Source organism: Salvia splendens, chromosome 21 (genome assembly GCF_004379255.2).
Source record: "Salvia splendens isolate huo1 chromosome 21, SspV2, whole genome shotgun sequence".
NCBI classification, from domain to species: domain Eukaryota; kingdom Viridiplantae; phylum Streptophyta; class Magnoliopsida; order Lamiales; family Lamiaceae; genus Salvia; species Salvia splendens.
In genome coordinates, this window is record NC_056052.1 from 24,687,740 (window position 1) to 24,713,956 (window position 26,217).

Here is a 26,217-nt window from a genome sequence, read left to right on the forward strand (position 1 = left end):
TTAGCGCCAGGCAATGATAATTTTTATGTCCCAATATAATTTCAGTTGTTTCAATAGAATACTTTTTTTCAAGTTAATCCTTATAGTTAATTTAAGAGGTAGTAGTAGTATTTTCTCTTAAATTCGTCCAAGCTATTGAAAGTGTAGGGATTTTCATAACAAAATACTCTATTGAAACAAATTTTACTAGAATCTAGAAGAGAGACCTAAAGTGTGTTTTGCCTCTAAAACTCCCATATTCATTGTGTGGTCCAAAGTTTTCTTGAATTGATAAACGTATATATAGATATTAAAACTGATCAAAATCAGTAATGACACATTTCTCCAAGAGTCACAATCTTGATCTGGGAATACTAAAAACAGCCGAAGTTTAGTTGCCATCAATATCGACCTCCCATTCCACCAACACCAACACTGAAAACATTATAATTTATACGATAGACGATATGCCGACCTTATTTCATATTACCCTCATTAATTATATCATGCTTAATTTGGCCCTTCAACCAAACAAGAGAAGTTGACTTTCTTTGCTAGTAGCATCATTCACCGACTTGGGAATTATTATACCCAATTGGGCAAGTATTTAGCAATATTGAATGTGGATGTATGCCACATCGTTGACCCTGGGAAATTAATGAGTAAATAAATGAATATCAAAGTCGCATCATAGATTCATAATGCAGTTGAAATATTTAAAAAAGAAATTAGTAGTAGTTCACCGCTGCCTCTTTTTGATGTAATAATGGCTTTTCGTGGAAATTTGAAAAATAATAATTTCAAGAGCACATGTATGAAGCTTCTCCAAACAGCAAACCAAAGCCGTAACCATATTCAACATTATACTCACAGAAAATAAGGAGAGTTTTTAGCAAAAATTTGGGAAAAAAAGGAAAGATACAAAAGAATGTGGGTGTAAGGATCATGCAGTAACCAATACTCATACAACATAAGCTGTTAAACAAAGATAAATAGCTTCGCTTCATATATATAACTTACTTGAAAGGAGCTCGGCGACTCTAAAAACTGGACATCTCCTCCCTTCTCTCCCATGAAGGAACAAAGAAAAAGCCTTGTCCCTCCCATGTTCAGTGGGCCCCCTCTACATGGTACATGTATTTGTATCGACAACTTTTATACAAACAAAACAACCAGCAGCTATTGCGACTTGGTTTTGAACCAAGATTTTTCTGAACCATATATTCACCAATCATCATAGCTTCTGGAAGGGAAACACAAAAAAAGGACTGGCAACCTGTTTCTGATGTTAGTTAGTTCCAGTTTCTGTTTGTCTGTGGAGCTATATGCCTGCATTTCCAATTCTCTCCAAAGAATCGTCTTCTAACAATGGCTGTAGCAGAATCACAATTCACTAAGGGGTAACTCATTTCTAGCCTGGGTGGGTCTTCAAACCAACTGCTCCCCAGTTTGGAACCGAAAAACAGAATTTCATATCAGAGTGATGTTCACCACGTAACTTGGATATACTATTGGTTCCAACACTTGACAATGCAGCAGTGTAGTGAATTGCAGACATCTCAAAATCGACTGTGAGCTTGTCGAGCTACATGTATTGAGCCAACCACTGTTTGCACATGTCAAGAACTGGAAGCGCATTGGCATGTAATGCCTGCAGAAAGGAGTTAATGTTTAACCATGGATAAAACTTATATTGGACCAAATATAAGATGATTTTTTATACCTTTATGACTACCCTCAATTCTTATTCCTACTCGGCCATAGATAGTCATATTTTGGTTCGCGCCATCAAATAATGACCTTCACAAGGTGACGAATGTGGGCCTACTCACATTCTACTCTCAAAGGTTTTACTTTAGTTCACTCTTGAGGTGGGTCATCTATAATTTCTATTTTTAAATAGCTAATCGTTTCCACCTTTATTAATAACTAACATGCCTTTGCAAAACTAATAGTATGAAATATTTTTTTACTATAATTAAGCACATGCAAAGAGTGTATCAATATTATAACTACTATAGTAATGTAGTAAGGATCAAACAGAGAGAGAAAATAAGGGAAGTGAGTACATAAACTATAAGAAATCCAAAGAAATGGAAGAATAACCTGATGTGCGACATATTGAACATCAGCAACACTTCCACTTCTAGATGCTATCTGGAAAGCACTTTTTAGTCGGCCACAGACAACACAAGCAAGTACTTTCCTGTGGCTACTAGTCAGCATGTCAATGAGGCGATCAGGGCGTTCCTTATGTCTGTTGGCATACACATTAATAGCTGCTCCCAAGACCTGCAAAAAATATTCAATATTTCATTAAGATCTCAGTGCATTTCGCAAGGTGACATCATATCCAATGAATCTAACTAAAGCAAAAATTACAATTCAGTGCTTCATAATGCGCATGAACATTGAAGCTATATTCCATGCCCAGATCCTTTTGTGACCTTATTAATGGGACGGAGGGTACATAACATAGAGACAGCAGTTCACTTCTCTTGTGGGAGAAAATATGAGAATTTATGTGTGGGTGAAATACATTTCCAAAACAAGGTGCTGAATCATTTTTGGAAACTGAGAAACAAAACCTCACTTGCTGACCCACACCCTTGGGCATCAGACATGATTGAAAAACCACCATGCTCCCTACTTCTAGATTTGTCATTAATTTGAGTATCATATATGGGTACATCTATTTTTCTATTTAAAACAATCTTAAACAGTTCCCAGCCAACTACATTAATAGGCCAGTAGTTGGCAACAAGTGCAGATTGACTCATATATCTTCCAAGTTATCTGACCTGTTTGCAGTATATTAGCATTATTTAAACATACACAAGATGCACTACCAATTCTGACACAATTATGATATTTCCCCTTCAAATTTGGATAAACCGGCACAATTAGCACAGGGGATCACATGGAAATTAGCAAAGCAGATAGCTATATTACCTGATCCCAATCTTCATCGTCTATGGTACCCTTAATGTTTCTGAAAAACTCAGTTAATTGACCCCCTTTCTTCCTTTCAGCAAGTGATGCGGCAACTCCAGCATATATGTCAACAGCTGGGATGGTGTCAGCAGAAGGTGTGTCACTCTTCACAATGTATAATACATTAAATTATGAAGGTTAAAATGACAGGATGTTACCTGGAAGACTGAATTCATATATTACTTGGAATGCCAAGTCGAAATTTTTCTCAACAAGAGTTTCGGCAATTTCACATCTTCTCCTGCATTTAAAATTAAAAGTTTGGTAAGGATAACGATCAAATACTTCTCCCACAATAAAACTCCTCAGTAGCATACTAGCATGAAAGCAGTGGGTACTGGGCAAGGTGTGGCAAGTCAGAGGAGGAGAAAGATGTAGGTTTAAATCACTGAAAGGACTGAAATAATCGGAATGGATAAGATGTTCTGAACATCTCAATGACCTTAATGATTAAAGACTGCACATATGCAGGAAAATTCTGGAACAAAAGCTACAACTTTTGAGCTGGATGAAAATTTATGGAGCTCCCTGTAAACGAAATTTGAAATGTACACTTACATGTGGCTATATCATCATATACAGAAAGTAGGAAGAAAAAGATAGAAAGCTCTCCTTTTGAGTTTGATTTGAATACATGGACATAACATCAAATTTGGACAGCTATAAAAACCTAGATGCCAAATTTAGAACATGTAGTATGATTATGTATTGAGACATATAAAACTGACTTAATTTCAGAGTACGCAGAGGATAGACAGATCAAACATTACACAGTTCACAAGAGAAAGACAGGAAAAATGGTAGAACCTGAATGTTTCCAGGTCATTTGGATTCCCGAAAAGAGAGTGTTTCCATAGAGGTCCCTCAGCATCAGTGAAGCTTCTCACCACATTAATCTACAAGTTGTCAAACATATGCAAATATAAACAAAGTTGAAATTTGAGACCTTTGGATAGAAAACTATGCCAACCAATATTAAATTTATTGGTTTGCAAAGTTTAATAAAGCATTTGAAATATATAAGATGCTTAGTTGATGAAATGATTTGCACTAGGTGATAACATCCTAGCAAAGATACAGTCCCAATCTCTAGCAAAATCTGAAGCAACTCCAAACTCTATTCTATCCCCATTCCCCCACTAGCTCAAAGGATCTTCTTGATCCTGAAAATTAGCTTCATTTCTTTCTAGGTACAGTGACCAATAGGGGGCTGGAAAGGTATTCCCTATAGCACTTCACCTTTTTTGCAAATAAGACTTCAAGATTAGCCAAAACAAATCATGACTGAAGCATCATACGTGCAAACCCTTCAACACTCTATCCCATAATCTTAGGGTTAACCGCCACTTAAAAAGACATGACCAAGGGCATTGAAGATGTTAAATTAACAAACACAAACTAAAGGAATACATATTTAATACCAAGATAAATTTGATAAAAATAAATAAAATACCAAGATAAAATTTTCAAGTGTGAAGAATCATCTTTTGATGTTAAGGGCCCAAAGAAGAAGCAAGAAAAAATATGCATATAGCAAAAATCTTATGTAGCACAAGCCACTTGCCAAATGGGCGCAACCACATCGAAAGACTTGGTACGACTGAGATCTTATCGATGACGATCAATTTTGAAGATGGACAAAGAATAGCCTACCAGCTACTAACTTCCGCATCCATTGCAAATATGTACCTGAATGGCAACACGAGCAGAAAATTTGACTAGTCCTTCTTCACTTAGCTTCTCTTTAGCAGTTTTACCCCGGATGCCTTTGGTGACAAGTTTTGTGGAATCTCCTAATCTAGATCTTGCTGATAGCCCTTCGTCAAAATGCATCTGAAACAGAGAATAAAACGTACAGAATTATACAATGAGATTACAATGTCAGTCATCAGTTAGCACTATTATTCTGAGTGTTATTTACTGAGATAAGTCTACCTCAATTTAGTTTAATGCTGAAAATGGTTCTATGGTAAAATTTGGTGGCGCAAGTTCAAAGAAAAGTTTTGAAATCAAATACATGAGATGAACAAACAAGTTTTCCAGTTTAAAAGCACACACTTTGCAATACATTCAAAGTGGTTCTACCTTTTTTATCCTGTTTATTCTCCCAGCAGTTTAGATCTCCAGAAATTAGTTTTTCACACATGATATAAGTCATTAGTTATTACACAGTAATTTTTGTGAGCAATGTGAGGAAGTGGTAACAGGTACCACTCATATAGCCTGACCTACTGAACAATTAATCCTGGAGCATGCTACTAGCGCTGGGTTATCAATTGCCTATTTTATTTTCTGGGCCAACATAAACACTATTATTAACACAACCAAAGGCACTAACTATGATTCAGATATGGACATGGATTCCGTTATCTAGACAACTGCGTATTTTAGAAAATTTATGTTTGATAGCATCATTAATGTAGTCGCAAATGGAAGAGAAATAACTGTATATTGAAGTTTTACAATGCCGGGAGTCTCTAGAGTCCGGCTATAACAAATCTAAAACCAGGGTTTTTGAGCACATCATAGAAACCGATGCAGCTGGCCATTATTAAATTTTCCGTTTACGTAGTGAAGGGCAAAAATAAAGCTCTGCATTCTATGTTTTGCATCTTTTGACAAGATTTAGTGTTCTTCTCTTTTACTACCATCATACGTTACAGTTCATGTGCCTATTATATCATTTATCAGTATGGCTATAACCAAAGTCAAATGTCTAAACAGAACTGGAAGTCTTAAATTTTAATACATGTCAAAGATTTCTGACTTATTCTCACTTCTCAACTTTAAGGAGTGAGTTAAAGATTTGCATATAAAGTAGTAAGAGAGAGATATTCATATTTACTTGTGGTTAATTAAACAAATTTATGTCCTTAAGATCCTATCGAGTATCGACCCTGGTTCAAATTAGCTTTACTACCTCCTTTTTTATCCTCAAGAACTTTGCTAGATCCATAAGCATTTACAAAGTAAACAGCAATGAAGACTTGTATATCACTCACCTGTGAATTTTCCAAGTGCTTTACAGCTTCCTCTTGAGAAGCAGAGTTCATAAACAACTGAATACAGCATAGGCCAGCGGCTACATGGTCCTTCTTGATCACCTAAGCCATCAATTCAAAGTGATGAGTAAAATGTATGAAAAAATCAACAATAGTCCTGTCCTGTGTGTTATGAAAAGCATGCATTCCCATGCGAAGGGGCATGATATGGGGAACACATGTCACTAACTAAGACAATTAATATACAAATTATGCTTCTTTACATATATATATTTGGTCTGTTCTCAGTAAATGCTCTAATTAGTACTCGTCGCAGGAAAAAATAAATGGTTATCACACGCTTAATAATGGAGTATATATCAACAGATCCATAGTGAAGAAACAGTAAGTAAAAAGTTCAATAGTCAGGATTGACTTCCAAGCAATGGTACACGTTGACTAGTAAGTGCAAACCAGAAATTATGGCATCATAATGAAGATTACGTGACAAACGTAATATACTCTCATTGTCAAGGAGACAATTTTGTTTGTTCACTTCACAGGGATCTTAAACTGTGATGCAAATATAAGTTATAAACAAGAAATAAAAAAAAGGGAAGTAATGAATGAGGAAGTGCATCTACCTGGAACATGTACAAATAATTGAAATGCTTATGAGTTTCACAATAAAGACAAATTCGGGAAACTGCTGCAGCGGTATGCTGATTCACCAACTCATCCTGTGTTGTCAAAATCCTTGATGATATCACTTCCTCCAGGACAGGCATGGCACCATAACCAACACAAAGATCACATAAATCGTCGATTGTCCCATAATCAGTTGCTAAAGGATCAGGTCTTTGAGGGGAAGAAGTTGAAGTAACCACTCCCATAGATGATGTCTGCGATGGATTCGGCACAGAGTTGGCTGGAAAAAGTAAGAGGCAGCCCTCCTTATATCGTCCGTGCCTAAACATAAAGCTTAGCACATGCTGCCGAGCATACTGCAACACAATTTAACAAGTTTTGGATTTGTTATTATTGCAGGCCAGATGGATGACTACAATGAAGTTGGTAGAGTTACTTTGTTAAACAAGAGTAGATATTGCTAGTTCATATAAAACACTACGAATAACGATGGAATGTTTTGAAGGAAGAGCATTTATCAGCTAAATCCCACAAAACATAGCAATAATCAAATAGTAACTAAACTATGTGTACATGAAATATAGCAGTCCCAGACAACAGGTGAAATGGTGTTATTCTGCAGCTTGTACGACTCAATTCTCAAAGATATAGAGCAAACAAATCATATTAGAGATTTCCCCTCAAAAGAAAAAACAATATAGAGATATAACTCATAAGCTCACTAAAATTATTCTAGAACCAAAACCTAAATAGCACAAAAAATGCAAAAGCAAAAACCAAATCAGAAGAATTTGGAGCCATACTTCTTGGAAATAGTTTATACATTCAAGGTATCTAACACTGTCAAGGTTGCTTCTTGGTCCCTCTTCAAAAAGTGGATTATGCGACGAATTATCCTTTGCGGCTTCCTGGAACCTCCTGGATCTCTCTGAACGTGGAAAAGTAGAAGGCATGTACAAGACATTGAGATAGGAATCAGCCGAAAGAGGGTCATCTAAGACCGCTGGTGCACTTTTTGCCAAATGTTCATACCTATATCATAGAGAATGGGCCAGAAAAAGACTAGTTAATATCATTCACCAAAGAAACTAAATTGTATTGGTAAGAAACCTCCATTTCTTATGGATGCTTTTGGAGAGAATGTCAAGATGTTTATATCGTATATATGCACTGAGCGCTAAACAACCAATCTAATTTCTCTATATTCAAGGAAAGAAGCCTGTGATGCAACACAAAAAGGTTTTGAGCACTTCTACGAAATGCTAGATTTTTATCACCATGCCATTCAAGCGTATCACTAAGGTCACATAGCATGTGAATACCAAATAAGTATGAGTAGATAAAATAGTCATTCCTACAATACCACAAGCTTTGCTTTTAAAATTATGTAACAGTAGAGTATCAGATCATAATATGTTAAACCACTGTAGGTGGAATCCACGCCAGACATCGTATCTTTTGGAGGGCATCTAAACCGATGATTTTTTAGAACGATATTTCACTTGCAAAGATTTTCGTTTACTGTACACATTGGATCTTAGTATTATTTTTCACATGTTAGCAGGATTAAGCAAAATCTCCCTTCACAGTGATTAATGAGGAAGCAATATCGAGGCTGGTAGCACTCTCTTATTGCTTCTTTAAAATCTAAAGACCATAAACTGCATAGTTTTCTTCTGATGTAATAAGCACCAAAAAACACGATTGACCAGAGGGAATCTTACATGGATCGGACGGATGCCACATCGACCGGAGGGCCTCCTTCAATAGTGTTAATGATATCTAGTATCACTGTAGTAGAATCACCCTTGTACAACTGAAGAGCCTGCCTGCACATTTCTACGGCTTACAAGCCAAGAAGACACAGCAAAAACATCTCCCACTAAGGCAAAACAAGACATAAAGTAGAGACCAGAATGACCAGTAGCAGAAAGTCATTTATACATTCCTCCTCAAAATTGTTGACTTACTTGAATTTTACACGAGCTTGTGCGTAGTGCTCCATCCGAATCAGGGCATGGCCCCATGCATTCCAAACAGGAAAGAGCTCAATCTTAAGGGTAAGAATAAAATTTTAGTTATTCGGTTTTATAAGGGTAATTAACCCTTAAGATGACATCCAATATTTATACCTTACACTTCTTGCATGTATATACAGCCATACTGTATCGTTCCTCCTGGACCAATCGGTCCCTAAGATGTGCAGATGACTCTTTATCAGCAATATCATCAATGGAAGCAGCTATCCCTGATCCCAAAAGACTTTGCAAAAGTTCAGCACGTCCAAGCCATATATCAACCTGTGATAGTGCCTCCGAAAGTTCATCGGTTGATTGACTACCCACGCTAGAGCTGCCAGCATCCGAAGATGCATCGTCAGCATCCCTGCTTTTTTCAGAATTACTAGACAAATCAGTCGCCCCAGAAACTTTTCTGAGCTGGGATTTAGCAAAAAGCAGGGCCTGCATAATACAAAACAAGTATCAACAGGTAAAATTTCATGAAAGTTTTTACTTCAGTTCAAAAAAGTATCATAATTGGATACCTGCACAAATATTTCTGTCGCATGATATGCTCGGCCAATGGCTTCCATAGATGCATTTTCAGGTAGCTGCTGGGAGCTCAAAACAACTTTCATCTGATTCATGCACAAGTCCAAAGCACCTCTGCCAGATGAACCTCCATCTGAACATAACGAAAGCAATGCCTTGGGAAAACAGAGACAACCATTAGCCAGACAGCAATTTAGTAGTTTTTTATATTAAGTAATAGTGCATTTGACTCAGTAATTATAAATATTTGTAAGATACCTAGATATGCTATAGAATTTCACACGTTTCCAGCAAAGATTGTTTCATTTTGGTACATGACATTTTTTGTCAAACTGACACCATGTTCCAAATACATGCTATAGTACCTTGAATAGAATAATGTCAGGGGCACTGTCATATCGATGAGAAGAACGAACAGCTGCATCCTTTTCGGGGTCACCTGTAAGCATCCACTCTGTTGCAATTAAAGCAGAAGGAAGCCTTTCTTGCCCATCTGCAGTGAATACTGAAACCCGGTCTTCCTGGATGCCAGACATTGCTTCCAAAGTACCTTTTTCTGATTGTGCCACTCCAGGGTTCTTTCTCTTCCTTTGGCTATCCTTTAATGCACCCTTATCTCCTGCATTACGAGGAGTCCAGGAAAATGCTCTGCGTGCCTCTTTTTGCAAATTACTTAGGCTACTACTGAATGATGACCGTGTCGATGTGGCAGCCTTTGATCTCTGCTTTGGTCTTGTACCAGAAACTAAAACTCTGGAATCCCTAGCAGGGGAAGTCATGCTAATAGCAATAGCTTTGGCAGCATATGCAGTTATCGTATTATTGTCTCTCAAGAGAGGAAACTCTTTAAGGATCTGTAAGAAGTTAATGCACCAAGTGGTTTACAACTTAATGGACTATAAATCAAAGTAATGTGTTCAGGATAATGTACCTGAGATGCAGATTGCAGCTGCTTCCGCATCAGTAGAACTTCTACAATCAACTGAGGGTATTCATGTAGCGATGAACATCTTTGCTGCCATGGCAATGGCAAAGAAGCTAAAACACGAAGACCTAAAGCCCATGCGTTTAACCGGGAGACCTCAACTTCGGATAGATTTCCATGTCTCCTTTTAAGGAAGAAGTGCACCTTATTGAAAATAAACACAGGTTTTACTAACCTGACATAACCAAAAATACGACTTTCAGATATTAACCGGAATTGAAAGAAACTCCCTCAACATACAAGAAGCTGTTTTGATCTGAGATTGGGCAAAAGCTGCATTGCACTCATTGCAACAGGCAAAGCATCATCAGGGTCAGGGAGAGAAGATAGAAATCGTGAAGCTTCTGCAGGGCCTCCGCCATTTACTGGGTCAGCATTGAGAAGCTTGACAAGTTGACGCCCTTGAAGTTCTCTACGAAGTTCGATAGAAAGTCTTGCACTTTCAGCCACTTCTGAAGCAACAGATACTGCTCCTTTCTCAGCCAATCTAAGTGCAAGACCCTCAGAATCTTCTTTACAATCTATCTCTACCTATATCGAAATTAATTTGATAGCATAGCACAGTAATGAGATTTGTAGATCTCCAAAATAAAAGGACAAGCATTAAATGTTCAAGATTTTTGTTCACGTTGAGCAATTAATGAAAGAAAATATAATTAACCTCTTGCCAGCTATTGTACCGATCATCTGCACATAAAATATGTTTGTATCTACAGAGTGCATGTCTTCTCTGAATAACCTATTCATAAAATATTAAGAACAAAATGTCAAATTTGATATTGCATCACAAGAAAAAAGTCCCAAAGAGTTGATATAAGTTCCAATCTGATGGGACCAATTAAAGCCAGTCAGGTACCTCAGATTTAAGTCGATGACCATCAGGCAAATGGCAGATACACATAGTGAGAACATCCAATGCTGCTTCCAGCTCCCACCTATCCAGATATCTGAAATTAAAGAGCATACCTCCCTTAAAAAACTGTAGCACAAAAGAAAGGACTTGCATAGAGAGAGCATTTCAGTACCAAAGATCGGGACAACGAGTAGCAGAATTTACATTAATAAAGATCAGAAAAGGAAGACCACATGGTAAGATGCAACTTTACCCAAATATATACTGATACAAATACAATACATAAATATTGATAAATAATGAAAAGACCAGAGAGCTGAACCAGTAGTCATACTTCAGAGCAAGTCTAGCTGCCAGCTGCTTATCCTTCAGGCGTAGACAATATTGCCAACTATTGCTCCAGATACGAAGGGCTGAACTACTTTGAGTTCGTTGTGCAATTGTATCATCCTCGGCCCTTACAATAAGCATCTGAAGCAAATGGTCTGAGGCCCCATTGCGTAAGAAGCGGTCCGACAGAGCAAGAGCATCCAGCAATTTTCCTTCATCAATCAATCTATGACAGCAAATTGAAAAGGTCAGTAGATGTTCATACACACCACATGAACAAGAGAAAAGCCATAGTAACACTTAACAACCTATCATATAAGAAATAGAAAGGAGCACTAGTTAAAATAAGAAGGTATGATGAAACAAGAGGTCTCAGAAGCGAAACAAGACATATGTTAGCACAGTACCTAAGATTGCTAGCACATAATAGAATTTTTTTGGTATTGATATGTTAATTATGAACATCAAAAGTCAAAAAAGCAAGGTCGGTTAATGATGCATTGATCAATGACTTAAGTGGACAACATCATACTATATTTGTGACGCCAAAAACAATATACTCCCTCCGTCCCATAGTAGATGTCACACTTTCCTTTTTAGTTTGTCACACAAAAGATGTCACATTTCCTCTTCTGGAAAAAGTTCCTTCTCACATCAATTATAAAATTATATTTTCTCTCACCACTTAACACAAAATAACATCTCCTAAAATCCCGTGCCATCTCCCCAAGTGTGACGTCTACTATGGGACGGAGGGAGTACTAACTAGGCTCCAAACAAAACAAAAAATAATGACTTTCCAACTCTCCAACAGATTACATAATGATTAATATATTACCTCTCTACAGCTTTTTCATAAGGTGCTTCATTCTCCCAATCAAAAGAAAGGTATACCGTATTAACATCTGCAGCTGTTCTAGACTTTGGAGATTCATGCCAGGCATCAGATGTCGCATTGCTTTGGTCCATAACCTCAGGCAATGACAGCGAAATGTTATTACCAACAGACATATCATCACTTTCAGGTTCAGAATCAGTCTCAATATCACGAAACCGCTTCACAGCAGTTTTGGGTTCTGCATTATCTTTCACATCATCTGTTCCATGTTCTGTCATAACAGCAAACTCAGAAACTCGATGAAGGTTAGTTTGCATTTGTATCCAGCGATTCAAGGTTGGAAACCTGAAGATCAAAACAAAAGGAACCGCATGGGTTACTTTACATAAATTATTACATGATGTTACTAGTTACTACATTATTTGATCGAAGCAGACCTCTCTGACTGATCAAGAGCCAATTCGTAGAAGGACCTATCAACATCAGGAGTCGGTAATAAGCCATCATTTAAGGAACTAGAAATTGCTGGATCACTGCCACAGTGCAACATAGTACTTCCAAACACACATGCCAGGACAGCCCTGACAGGAGATAACTTGACAAGATGCTTCACTAGATCCAGCTTCAGAGGATACAATGGGACCCCAGGAGTGGCAGAAGAACGTGTGTAGAACTTTGGTTTAGCTTCTCGGGAAGAGGGTGAGAGAACCTTGCTTTCAGTATAACTCCTAGGGAGAGTGGGAATTACTGGAATGCAAGCCCAACCATTCCCAGATCTTGTAGGGTAAACTGGAGGTACACAGGCAGAAATGATTTCATGAACAAAATCTGAATTCATTATTTCTGCTACCTTAGCAGCTGCATCGGTACTGTCTCTTTCAAATACCAAACGAGTTAAGAGCTGAAAAATGATACAATAAGATAAGTCAGAATGGACGCAGCAGCACTTTGATGTTTACACATTTAAACAGGGTAAACTTCTGATGAGGAAAACAAATTTAAGGAAATAAAACTGAGAACAGTAAAACAAACAGTTAGGTTTGACACAATATGTTGCTTCAGATAATGAGGAAGAGAAAAATGAATTGAGAATCACACTGTCCTTGAGCATGGTAAAGTAAAGGTCAATGGCTGTGTCAATATCCAGACCAAAGATCAATATTATTAACTAAAACTTTTTAGAAATCTAAGCTTTTAAAATTAACCTGTGCAGGCAAGATAGAATATGCACAATTTTTCCTATATATGGAGAAAATGTAGCTCCCAAGGTACAAACAAGATAGAAATTATTTAAAACAAATAAAGAGGAGAAAGAAACTTTACATCTTTGGGCCACTCATAAACTACTGAAAAGTAGTTAAAGTCATGAGTGGTGTCCGTCCCATCGACAATGTCACCGATTGTGGCAATGTGGAGAATGAACTGAGAAAGGAATGTTGTGCTCTTGGGACCAAAGGGACCAAAGAATCTTTTTTCTGAATTTTTTACATCATAACTTGCAGAATTTGCATTACTTTCTCCAGACTCTGAAGCCAAAGGCGGAGGCTTTGAGGGTCTCAAACCAAGCCCCAGAACCCAATTCTTGTCAAAACCTGGAATCCCTCTCCCATCAGAATTTGAGCTCTCACCGTTAGCATGGTCTCTTTCCGCTTCTTCATCAGCAATAGCTCTAGCTAAATTGTGTAGTTTACCTGACATTTAAATGAATAATAAGAATTACAAGCCTAGTTGATAGATCTGCACATCACCAGAATTATGTTCACTGAAGAAACATGTACAGCGTCAAAGGGATTACCAGTAAGGAACTGTCGCTTGCCCTGATGAGCATCATCAATCATTTGATGAAGCATAACAAGAGCTCGACCTCTGTTACCTTGTCTGTGAAACTCAATTGATGATGACAGGATCACTTCACCTGATAAAAGAGCCTGGAGAGCTGTGGGTTTGTCCTGGGGTATGAATTAACAGACAAGTGAGGACTAACCGTGTGATAAAAACGAATTTGAACATGCATAACAAAAATAAAAATGTTGTCATAAAGTATTCAATAAACACAAAACATAATATTCTTTAGATCCGGTTTGGAGCAATATCACAAAATTTGCTAGCAGCAAAAGCATGAGAAAACTCAGATGTTTGTTGGTAACAATGCTTTCCATATCATGTCAACAAGAGGAAAGTCAGAATTCTCATTAGGAAATATGATCTCTTACAGGATATGCACGAGAAATGCAAAGATTCTAAAGACCCCTCAATCCGCCTGACACTAGTTTCCAAAGAAACCAAATCACATTGCGATTTTAACAAAAAAATAATAATATCAAGTTCCTTAATGCATTGTTGAATTAAAGATGTTGGCCCTAGGTATAAATTTTGTGCTAACTTCCACTGCATTTTGCAAACAAGACTGATGATATCCATAAAATGATTCAGAATCACCAGTCATAACATAGACAAAAAAGTACACAATGAAGCAGCAACATTTTAATAGAATTGCTTTATACAGACATGATCTGGATTCTGAAGACAAATGCATAGAATTATCATAGATATTCAGAATAGCTCTCTGGTGTCAAAAACTCGAAAGCTCAAGTTACCTGTTCTGATAACTCAGACAAGCGCCTAAGAACACGCTTCACAATAGAAATTATGGCCACTTCACGAATTTGATCCCAATAACTTGGTCCTGTCTTTGGAGCACTACCAGGATAGATCTCAGAAAGCATAACCTGGGCCTAGCGTCAAAATTGATTAGAGTCAAATTCAATCCAATCATATCATGAATTTCATTTCAAATCAGAAATGACCATTAGAAATAACTCCACTACCAATACTAAAACTAAAACTTTCCATTATGTAAAAAATCCAAAATACCCCCTTTCCACCTGTTACAGCATAAGACTCAAGAAAATTAGTACTCCCTCCGTCCCAGCTCAAGTGATTGATTTCTTTTTGGCCATTGTTTTGCGAAGATGATAATAAATAGTTAACATGAAGAGAGTCGTATCTACATTATTCTCTCTACTTTAACTATTTATTATCATTTTCTCCAAACACATGCCGTAAAGCAGTCAATCACTTGAGATGGGACAGAGGGAGTACATATTAGTACTTAAAATAATACTCCCTCCGTCCCATTAGAAATGAAACATTTGCTTTTCGGCACGGGACTTTATGTAATGTGTTTTGTGAGTTAATGAGGAGAGAATAAAGTAAGAGAGATGAAAAGTAGAGATGATATTGTTTCCATTTTAGGAAACGTTTCATTTTTAATGGGACAACCCAAAAAGGAAAACGTTTCATTTTTAATGGAACTGAGGGAGTATGTAGGATGTAATAACCAAAAAAATCTTAAATTTAAAAACTGTGCAAAGAAGATAGGGTTATGATACTTGATTCAGAAGCTTCGAAGACACATTCGGCAACCGCGAACAACCTGCAGCTACATCAATGCATAAAAGGATCTGCAACAAAAAACACCACCATTTGTGTCAGTAATGTTTGCAAGAAGTTCAGCAACTTCACCATAGCAGGGCTTAGAAGAGTGCAAAACACTTACGGCTGCCAAAGGTCCCAACTGAGAGTGCAACGACAAGAGATCTAATTCCTGAGCAGAAGCACCATCAGCAGCACGTGATACCACATCCTCCACCTAGTACTCAATCAAACCCAACATCAGATTTGTAGTCCTCTGAAATCCCTCTGTAAAATTTCATGAGATAAATGCAAAAACTAAACTTAGCATGATTTTTCATTACATTTCATGCTAGAATTCGTGATTTCTCAGTTATAATTTTATTTGGTATGACTAGCACAGGATAGCCACAGACATGGTAATTTAAAATGTCAACTATCAAAGGCAACGTTCTTAGGGAGGCACAAGAAAGAAAACCTCGTCACAAAAAATAACAAGTCTTCACAGAAAAAACCAAAATGCTAGATCGAATCTACTAGATGTTATAGATACATGAGAAGTTTCACAAGAACATAAAATTAGCACCCATCAAAACTTCTATGAAGAAAGATATTTGCAGAAATAGTTAGGATCATACAGATGTTTTGTTGAATGCAGCATCCACCCATTCAGTCAATTCCAGTGTGGCTTTGTCTTCTGGAGGTAAAGAGAAACGAGAAATAGCTTCCTCTCCAATGTCATACTTTGCCCGTTGCATGCAACTGAAGTACAAGCAATCACCACCGGCCAACAACAGTGGAGCATCAATTGTTATTTTCACAAGAATACAACCATATACTCATGCAAATACAATGTCTAAACTGCAAAATTATGGACTTATTCTTATAACATAACCAGTAATTGCATGGGTTTTTCCAAGTTCCATTGAATTACATACAGAAATTGAAAAATTATCACTTGGTCGAACCAATAAATCATAACCAATAGAGAAACTCACAGATTAAGTAGCTTAGATGGGGCAGCACGGAGCACTGTCTGAGCCTCCTTCCACCTCCACTGGCGTTCAGATAACGGAAGGAGACGTTGCAAAACAGAAAGGCGCCATTCCCAGTCTTCAATGAAACGTTTTGCTGTCAAAATTCTCCATTCTAAAGCTTGTTTACTTCCAGCAGATATATGGCCATCCAAGGAATTGTCCAGATCAGATATTGATAACGGTAGTTGCTGCCGCAAAATGTTAAGTACTTGTCCTGTAAAGGAGACAACCATCTCATTTCCCCCTTCTCTGCTTATTACATCAACTTGTAGCCCACCACGAGAATTAAATGACTTGGATTGTCTTCTCATTAGGTCATAAGGTGTCAAATCAATTTGTAGATTGTCCATGTATAGTAGTGAGATTATTATGTTCACCGTATATATCTGCATTTCAGAATGACCAGCCATAGCATAGTGAATGATGGATAATGAAGGGAAAAGAAAAACAGATACTCTAGCACCAGTCAGTACAGCGAAGTGATAAAGAATGAAAGAAACACCAACTTATGACAACAGAACAGAAAGGCTCTGAGTTTAGACCACTTCCCAATCTTCTGCAAAAAGGATGATGGCTTTTGATAAGCATATAAGATAGGAAGCCCTAACTTAACCCAAAACCATGGTCAAAGGTAAAGGGTTGACTCCCTCTAATATGCTATTCCACACTTTCGTGGGAAACCGATGTGGGATCGTATCAGCTTTCATGTTGAGATATAATTAAAAACAATCATTCCTCCTTCATAGCAAATAATTGTTCACTAACAGAGTAACAGCATAAAATATTTGACTGAAAGTCAATCCTACTCCCAAAACTACTGATATAAAAGGATAAAAGCAAGATAGTTGTTAAGAATTTGGAGGAAAGAACAAGGTGGGCATGATCTGCAAAATTCAGCATCATTCCAAATAACTTAACAGTGTGAATCATTCAAGAGAGATGTCCTGATTAATAAGAATACAGGGAGTTGTTTTATTTATGTTTCCAGATTGTCAAAGCCACAGCACATATATTGAAGTAGGCGATGCTTCTGCAATTGAGGAAGCAAAGTCCAAACCCAGAAAACAAAAAATAAAGACAAAATTAGACTCACAGAAGCAGAAACATAGAGGAAACTGCCAAAAACTATACCTAAACCATAAATGAGGCTAATCTACTTCATGCTTGAAGCATGAAAGCATCAAATAATTCATAAATCCATGCTGCTTAACTTTCATCGCATTGCTGAATGGTGACTATAGCAATACCAAGGGCAGGATCACAATTCCTCATTTTGGTGCAGAAAGACACTATTGACAAATATGAAGAGTACAAAGTTCACAAAACCTTGCGGGCAGTACTAGTGATTGCATCAAAATGATTCTTCAGTTCTTTCAAACAATAGAAAGCCATTCGCTGATCTCCCATTCCATCAGCTGTACTCCTTTCCATAGCTCCAAGTGCAAGAAGAGCAGATTCGAGAGCATATCGCATGTGCATAAGTTCAACATCTTGCATCCTGAAAATATGCACATGGGAGGTTGGGAAATTCAACAACTCTTTTTTGTAAATATTTCCAAATATGAACCAACAACATAATGGTTGAGAACAAGACAAAGGCTGCATCGAGAAACCACCACAGTTCTAACAAATATTTCTGAATAGAAACTTAACAATTATTATGAGGAGGCATCAATAATTTCTCCTCATATACAGGAAAAAGGTTCATAGCAATAGTATTTCACAAAGATATTTCAGAATTATAAAAGTTCTGAGAAAAAGTAATCGGTTTGGCTATTAATTTTTTAAAATGATTTTACCTAAATCATCAGCAGAACCATTCATATATAAGTGGATAACAAAATCATTTTCAGAATCATGATGAAAGCTGGAGATATCAGAATTCTAAAACAAGATTTTATATCATTTGTTCTAAATAATTGAGATGGCATCAAACCAATATCACTGATAAATGTCTTCTTTGAGTCAATAACCACAAAGAATAGCAGAGTCACAGTCAACATGTGAGCATAATTTCTGGAAGAGAAAGGTTCTTCCCTAAGTCAGCAACTCTACCACCCCCAGCTGAATAGGATCACTAGTTTAAAAATAAAATTGAAACTCAAAAGCTAGCTAGTTGTGTAACAACCCCAAGAAGTGGGTAAATGAAAACTGCACCTCTTCCAAGCATCTGGAGTGGAAGTAATAGGCTGCATGCTAAGGAGTTCAATCGCATCTTGAAATTTTATTTGAGGAACTAAATCGAATATCACCTACAAAAAAAAAATCAGCTGAATACCATGCATAAGAAAGCTATAAATTCAAAAAATTCTGTTAGACCATTCAGTAATAAGTACTCCCTCCGTCCCTTATAAGTGTGCTCACACTTTTTTGGCACAAGTTTCAATGAATGTTTGGTGAGTGAGTAGATGAAAGGAAAAAGGTGCCCACATTTGTTGTAGCGGTATTGTATTTAATTGTGAATGTTAGGTAAGTGGTTTGTCGCGCTTGGTTTTTGTGTAAATAAGTCGATACAGTGAGAATAAATATAAAGGGGCTAGTGGTGAGGAGGTTTCTAAAAGTGGAAAGTACACACTTTTGAGGGACGGACTAATTGGCAAAATAATATAAGGGATGGAAGGAGTATCATATTTGACCAACACATCCAAGCCATCTGACAGGAAAGTCAGTGGGGGTGTACAAGTAAAACAAATTTAGAGTCTTACCCTAAGGGGGCTCTGGACTGATAATCTCTCCAGTACGAAGTTCTCCACGAATGGATCAAATTGAGCATTTTCATACCGCTGTTCTAAGTCTTTTCCAGATAATAGTATTGAGGATTTTAGACTCCACGGTTGACCAGAATTGTTACAAGCAACAAAAGAAGCAATGTCAAGCCGGTAGCATAGTGTATCGCAAAGATTTTCTACACAGGGCACCTGACAACAGCGACATGTTAAGCAAATCTGTAGCTTGCATATATAGGAGATCTAAGTAGAGGATTCTTGTCACCATACAAAAGCACAGTTCACTGGCACCAACAGAAATTGGCTAGCAACTTAACCAGGGTCAAAGATATTTACCTCATCCAATTTATTATCATATGGAGAGGACTCTTCCAATCGAAGAGCTTGGGATTTACTTGCCCACAAAGACTGCATCAGTTCCCTTCTAATTGTTGTCTTCCCAGCTAGAAGATCCCATCCCAAAGCAGCTACCAGGGGTTGAAGCCGGGGAAAGAGCATAAGAATCTAGTGTGTTGAGTCACCAGCATAAGTTAAACAATATCAGAACTCAAAATGATGATTTTCAACCAGGACCAAAAAAGAACACCAATTGTTTGCATCGGAAATTTTAGTAAGCCAATTTTTTAGAAGAAGGTCCAATAACATGTCACTAAAGAAGAATCAACATATGAAAGTTTTCTGACTTCTGCGTATGTCCCAGGAAAAGGTACAGAGCATTCCAAAGTTTCCTTTTCCTTCAGCAGAAGAACATGAAGATAGAATCACCAAAAAAAGGTTTCACTTTTTTTGAAAACATATGAAAATCTTAGGAAAATATTCACAGCTTGAAATTGTAACCTTTTACATGGAAGACATGCAACAGACATCAGCTAGATCAAGTACCGTATTGGTATTTAATGTGTAGAGTTTACTTGGTAAACTGCTAAGAAGAAAATAGCTCCATCTGTGTGTGTTGGTACGCGGGGGGGGGGGGGGGGGGGGGGGGACTGTTGATAAATAGTTCAAGTGAACAGCTAAATGAAGCATACTGAAATTCAAGCTTAAATTCAAGGCAGGACTTATTTACACAGCATTGCCCAGATGAGTTCTAGAGAATAAACCTGGCAAGCTTCTTGGATCTGTTCTGTCCGCACAAGAGACAGAGCAGTATCCATAACACATCCAAGTACATGCAAGCCTCTAATACGAGCATAGTGACACATGTCTCTCCTGTAAAGCGAAGTTGCAACTTTCAAAGGCACTGGTGTCTCAGCTGAAACTGTGTCAGGCGTCAATTGTGCAATGAACTTGTGAAGGCGCAGAAGGGGGAGAGGGATCTGGTCGCCTTCTGAAGCACTGTAGGCCTCAATTTCTTGAGAGAATAGTTCATCTTGGATAAACTGTGAGACCGATGATAGACATAAGAATTCTTTCGAATTGCATTATAAAACATAGTTCACACAACACGAGTCTCGAAGTGAATAGCTAACATGAAGTCATGAATTAATTATTAACCATCATAAATTCATATGAGCCAAGTATGAATAGATCTTAATCACCATTCATTTACCAAACACGTATATTTACAGCTGTCTCACACTTTATATGAGCACCAACCCCTCTTTCCAAAGTTTTTTTTAACCTTTATTCATAGCCCTAAATGTCTATGTAGTTTAGATCATCGTATGTGCATATATTAGAAATTGAGCACCCTTACTATGAGAAGACTTCCCACTTCCTTAAACTCTCGATAACATTGTGTCTTCTGTATTCTACATCAATGCCAAAATACATAAAAAAAAAATTTCAAAAGCATCTGCAAGGTTATGATTACAGATCTAGTTTCATAACTCAAAACTCACAGGAAATTCTAGTGATCAACTGATCATATAAGCTTATATCTAACAAATTCACAGGCAACAGTGATCATGTTCCTACAGTATCATAAGGAGAATGCAACATAGGACCTGGAATTTCAGTTAGCCTTAGATAACAACGTTGCATTTATATCCACACGATACCTGGGATGATCACCTATCCCACATGATAACTCTTTGGCAATTAGCATGACCTAAAAAAGTGATCATGGTGATAACAAGCAATGAAGATACTGGGGCACATAGTCTCAATGGCCGAAGGGAGTTTTCATTGACCCAAGAAATATATCAATTGTCTATGAAAGCCCGTTCCACCTCTCTAGACGGAGTGCTTGGTTTCTGAGGTTTATAGGGAAACACCGTCATTTCATCAAAGACGACAGCAAAGATGACCCAAACACTGACTATGCAAGAAACATTCAACCAAATTTGGTTGTATGGGCAGTAGCTGGGCAAGAAGCAATTTAACTTTGAAGTGATGCAACAAGCCCTTACATCAACCCAGGCCAACTTTCCCTCTCCTTTAGCTCTTAGTGCAATGCATTTGAGGCTAGGTGCATAGAGACCATTATCATGAAACATGGAATGGCATTAATCAATTAGCCAGGACACATGGAATGGCATTAATCAAAAAGTCATGAAACATGGAGTGGCATTCATCAATTGCGCCGTGTGCTTAATCCGCCCAATGCCCATCTCCCTAAACATTTCCATGCTATGGTATGAAATTGGATATCAGAATGGCCTATCATCCTGAGGTGATGATCAGTCAGAGGTTATTCTGATTGTTAACAGATGTTTGAAGACTTATCGGAAATGTTTGATTTTGGAGTATCTTCGCCCCTAGAGTGCTAGGTGTACTATAATAATAGCAACGACTGTAAGGCTACAGGATTATCTCCACTCAATGTTAAATGTTAGAGTCCCCTAATTTTGGCTTAGTTATTTCTATGTACAATTCAGTATAAGCAATGGACAACGAGTTGGCTAAGCGGATTTTCATGTTGAACAACCCATTTTCACTTGGAATATGCAGACTAAAGAATGTTCACTCATTCTCAAGTTGGTGATAAGGTATTTCAAAAATTAAAACCATAGAAACAGACATCTTTGTTTCATCGTTTGCACACCATGCTTGCTCCTCATCAGATGTAACTCATTTCAAGTGTTCGGAAAGGATGGAGCGGCGACATACCATCTCCAGCAGTCAGTTGTGCATGGATCCACCTAATTTTATATGTTTCTTATTAGCAAGCGACAGTCATGCCGTCTTATGTTCCCGTGCACCATAGCCAAACTTTATTTTAGAAAATGCTCAGAAGATTAGTAATGTTTCCTTGGCCCTTGCAATAACAGTCCCATTCTATTGCTTGGCCGGAGTCTTAATTAATACTCCCTCCGTTGGGTCCGTCCCATTCAAGTTGTCCACCTTTCCTTTTTAGTTTGTCCCACTCAAGATGTCCCCTTTCTACATTTGGAAATTAATCTCTCTCTCCACTCTCCCCATTAAAATATTCAACTACCTTTTTTTCTCTCTACTTATTATTCCACCTAACTCCTCCTAAAAACCTGTGCCACTCAAGATTGTGTACATCTTGAGTGGGATGGAGGGAATACTTAGTTCCTTATATATGCACTTATGCAGTAATAATGTACATATACGGCCATGAAATTGACCAACAGTAATATAAAAATGCTTAAAAACAGCTCACGCCATAAATTGCTGGCACACATGTACCCAACTACTGGGGATACACCTTACAGGTCCTTACTAGAAGACAATCACCTTGTCCTTGCTGGTATGAGACCTTTACCAAAACAATGGACACACACATACAAACTGGTCATTTCAAAAGTCTACCAAATGAACCTCCATCTTTACAAGTATTAATCCTCTAGAAAGTTCAAAAGACCATTTACTCGGGTTGCTGCCCATCAATAAACTTACTTTATACTCCCTCCGTATTCAAAAAATAGAAACATTTGAAACGGCGCGGGTTTTAATATACAATTGGTAAAGTAATTGAGAAGAATTGGTAAAGTAAGTGAGAGGAAAAAAAATGAGTAAAGTAAGAGAGAGGAAGAGAAAAAGTAGTGAAAGTAGAGTTAGTGGATTGTGGGGTCCATGTCCTAAAATAGAAAAATTCTAAAGTTTCTATTTTTAAGGAACGGCCCAAAATGGAAATAGTTGCTATTTTTAAAAAACGGAGGGAGTATCATAAAATAAACTAAGTCTCATTTCAAATAAAACAATTAGTTGCTCATCAGAACTCCACAAGAATCTGAAAATGGATGCACTCGGCAGTATCTTATCAAGATCCTAAACGACTTTTTCATATAGCTAAGAGTCTCAGATATTCATGAATTCAGGTCATGAGCTACTTGCTCACATCAAACATATGAAAATCATGTGTATCGGAAGTAAACAGTCATCCTCCAAACAATAAATTACCAGTAATTTAAGATATGAGCATCAACAAAACCTGAAGCATCCGAACAAGATGAGTGCATTGAGACGAAATCGCTTCTGTATATATGGAAAACACTTTATTCTGTATGGCTCGTGAGGTGTCTCCATAATCATGTATTCCTGACAACACCCTCTTAAGAAGATCTCGCAAAACCATGCTATAAGAAATTAGAGTGTAAAGTCAGTGGTATGATATAAAGGCTTCACATAAGAAGATTATTCTAACTATTACTACATGGATTCAATAATGCATTGGGCATAATATACTAACATCAAGGTTTAGACTTTAGCTTATTTCCGAACGAATAATAAGAAAAAACAAATACTCAATACGTATTCTGTAACTGAACCCATTCGCTAACACAGTGACCAACTAGACATTACATCTGCAACTCAAGTGCAGGCACAAACACCTTATCAACAACAACGAGAATAACCATACCGGTACTCAGCCTCATCAACCCCTCGGTTCAAATGAAGAAACCTAACATGTGAAATAGCACCATCCACATCGCCATTCTCCAGGCACTGCTTCATGCCATCCATATGTGTTGTCTGAACACACTTCTGAACCAACCACAATACCTCCTCCTCTTTCTCCCCACCCCGCCTCCCTCCATTTCTCAGAGCAATCGCCAAACCCCCCGAATCCTTGGCCTCCACACACCCCACTTGCTCTCCAATATTAGCACACAACACATCATATATATCAGAATTCTCCAAAATCGACCCCCTCAAGACCATCAACTCCGCTTCACCCAGTCCCCTAAAACCTAACTCCTCCGGCTCCCCAGAGTCATCCAAATCCGGCCTCAAACGGCTCAGCCCCAACTGCGTAAGCAAATCCAAAACCCGCAGCTCTTCATTCCTCACACTGTCCTCATCCAAATTCCTAATCACACCGCCTTCAATTGTTCGCTGAATCCTATAACTAACAATATGTACATACAACAAAAATTCGGATCGCAATTTCAGCATATTGGGGTCGAACGACCATAGATTGGAGGTAGCGTCGGGGAACTGGAGCAATTCGACGGTGCAGAAGAAGGTGAGGTCTGCGGGGGAGGGACATGGATCGGACCACGTGACCGGGGCGGGCGGCAAGGTGAGGTCTGCGGGGGAGGGACATGGATCGGACCACGTGACCGGGTCAGGCGAGCCGAGCCGCCCGCCCCGGGAGACGACCGTCTGTAGAACGGTTCGGGCCAGGTCCGGATTTCGAGCGCGGAGGCTGCGCACCGTGGCCCGAAATGGCTCGAATTGGCCGAGGAATAAGTGGTTGGCGGCAACTCTAGAGAGAAGCTCGGTGTCTTTGTCTTCCATGGTTGGAATTTCTGCTCAGACGAGCTCGTGTACATGTATTGCGTGTGCGTTGAGAGATGCGAGAGAGACGAGTTCAGCTGAAAATTAAAATTAAAAATAAAATTAAAATTAAAATTGATTTGAGTACATGTTTTGCTTGTAGAGCTAAATATTCCGATTGGCAATTGGGAAAAAACGACGTCGTATGGGTAAACACTAAAACCCACCGTACTATTTTGAAGACCGTTTAATCACAATTGTACATCTCTTGGTGTTTAGACATTTCTTTTGGCATGAGGATTGTGAGTTAAATGAAATCAGCCTAAAATAGGAGAAAGTATAAAATAAATCAATAAATAAATAAATATAATCTGATCATTGATTGTCAATGTCGGTTTCCAAATGCGTGAGATTTGTGCATGGCTTTCGGTATGCCTGATGACATCGATTTTATGTATCGACAATGGAAGAAATGCCATACGGAAGTGATTGTGGTTCTCAACATATCATCAGTCCTAAAGCCAATCGCAAACCAATGATTATATATTTGGCATGCGTTCTTTGGTGTCAGCAAGTCAAATAACGGCACCACTGTCATTTTCAATAATATATTAGATTCAAAGGCACTATGTATAAACTTCACTGCCAATGGATGTCGCTATCAAATGGGCTACTACATCGCATATGGCATCTCACATCTATCTGTGGTGGCCGACTGTCATAAGACACACCCGTGTCCAATTGAGACAAAAGAACTCTGTTAACCTGAAATATGACGTTTCTAAAAAAGACATGAAACGCTCATTTAGTGTGCTTCAAGCACGTCGTCGCCATCTAGGGTCCGAGCCATGTGTGGTACAATGGCTTCTTTGTTGATATCACATGTTCATACATCATACTCTCTCCGTCCCTAATAATTTGTCACCATCTAACTTGACACGTATTTTAAAAAATATAATAGAAAATGAATTTTAAAAGTAGTGGCATGTGGATCCTACTTTTATGGTAGTTTTATAATAAAATGTGAGTGAGAATGCTTTGTGGAATACATAGTCTACTACAAAAAAATTACAAAAGTGAAATGTGAAAATTTTTTAGAAACAGATGAAAATGAAAATAAGTGAAAAATATTCATGGACGGAGGGAATAACCAACAACATGGTTATTAAAGATAAGTGAGTCAATGCCACTAAATGGAGTAATATTCCTTGACAAGGGGGCCATCTAGAATTTTTGAACATATGCAGCTCGT

General features: G+C 37.9%; 1 protein-coding gene across 7 annotated transcripts; it reads right to left on the reverse strand.

Annotated features, from left to right (window-relative positions):
- Positions 1–247: 247 nt before the first annotated feature.
- LOC121784921 (protein DDB_G0276689-like) lies at positions 248–25,081 on the reverse strand. Of its 7 annotated transcripts, XR_006046855.1 has the most exons (36): positions 24,106–25,081; positions 23,677–23,821; positions 20,438–20,716; positions 19,674–19,841; positions 19,317–19,529; positions 18,769–18,863; positions 17,938–18,109; positions 16,573–16,997; positions 16,213–16,336; positions 15,720–15,812; positions 15,553–15,624; positions 14,758–14,895; positions 13,956–14,109; positions 13,484–13,851; positions 12,598–13,061; positions 12,161–12,505; positions 11,327–11,548; positions 10,996–11,086; positions 10,801–10,878; positions 10,380–10,670; positions 10,086–10,283; positions 9,520–10,008; positions 9,148–9,309; positions 8,735–9,064; positions 8,573–8,655; positions 8,327–8,431; positions 7,406–7,634; positions 6,599–6,958; positions 5,976–6,077; positions 4,663–4,806; positions 3,781–3,869; positions 3,132–3,214; positions 2,932–3,047; positions 2,086–2,271; positions 1,000–1,630; positions 248–626 (listed from the first exon to the last, which is right to left on the reverse strand). XR_006046855.1 is itself a non-coding variant. In XM_042183193.1 (35 exons), exons 1-35 carry the CDS (start codon positions 24,984–24,986, stop codon positions 1,565–1,567), a joined length of 7,560 nt encoding a protein of 2,519 aa, XP_042039127.1. In that variant the 5' UTR covers positions 24,987–25,081; the 3' UTR covers positions 778–1,564. The 7 variants fall into 7 exon arrangements, 3 of the variants coding, with proteins under 3 accessions (XP_042039127.1, XP_042039128.1, XP_042039129.1); XM_042183193.1 differs by lacking the exon at positions 248–626 and having other exon boundaries at positions 778–1,630; XM_042183194.1 differs by lacking the exons at positions 248–626; positions 23,677–23,821; positions 24,106–25,081 and adding an exon at positions 21,338–23,168 and having other exon boundaries at positions 778–1,630.
- Between the last annotated feature and the right edge of the window lie 1,136 nt (positions 25,082–26,217).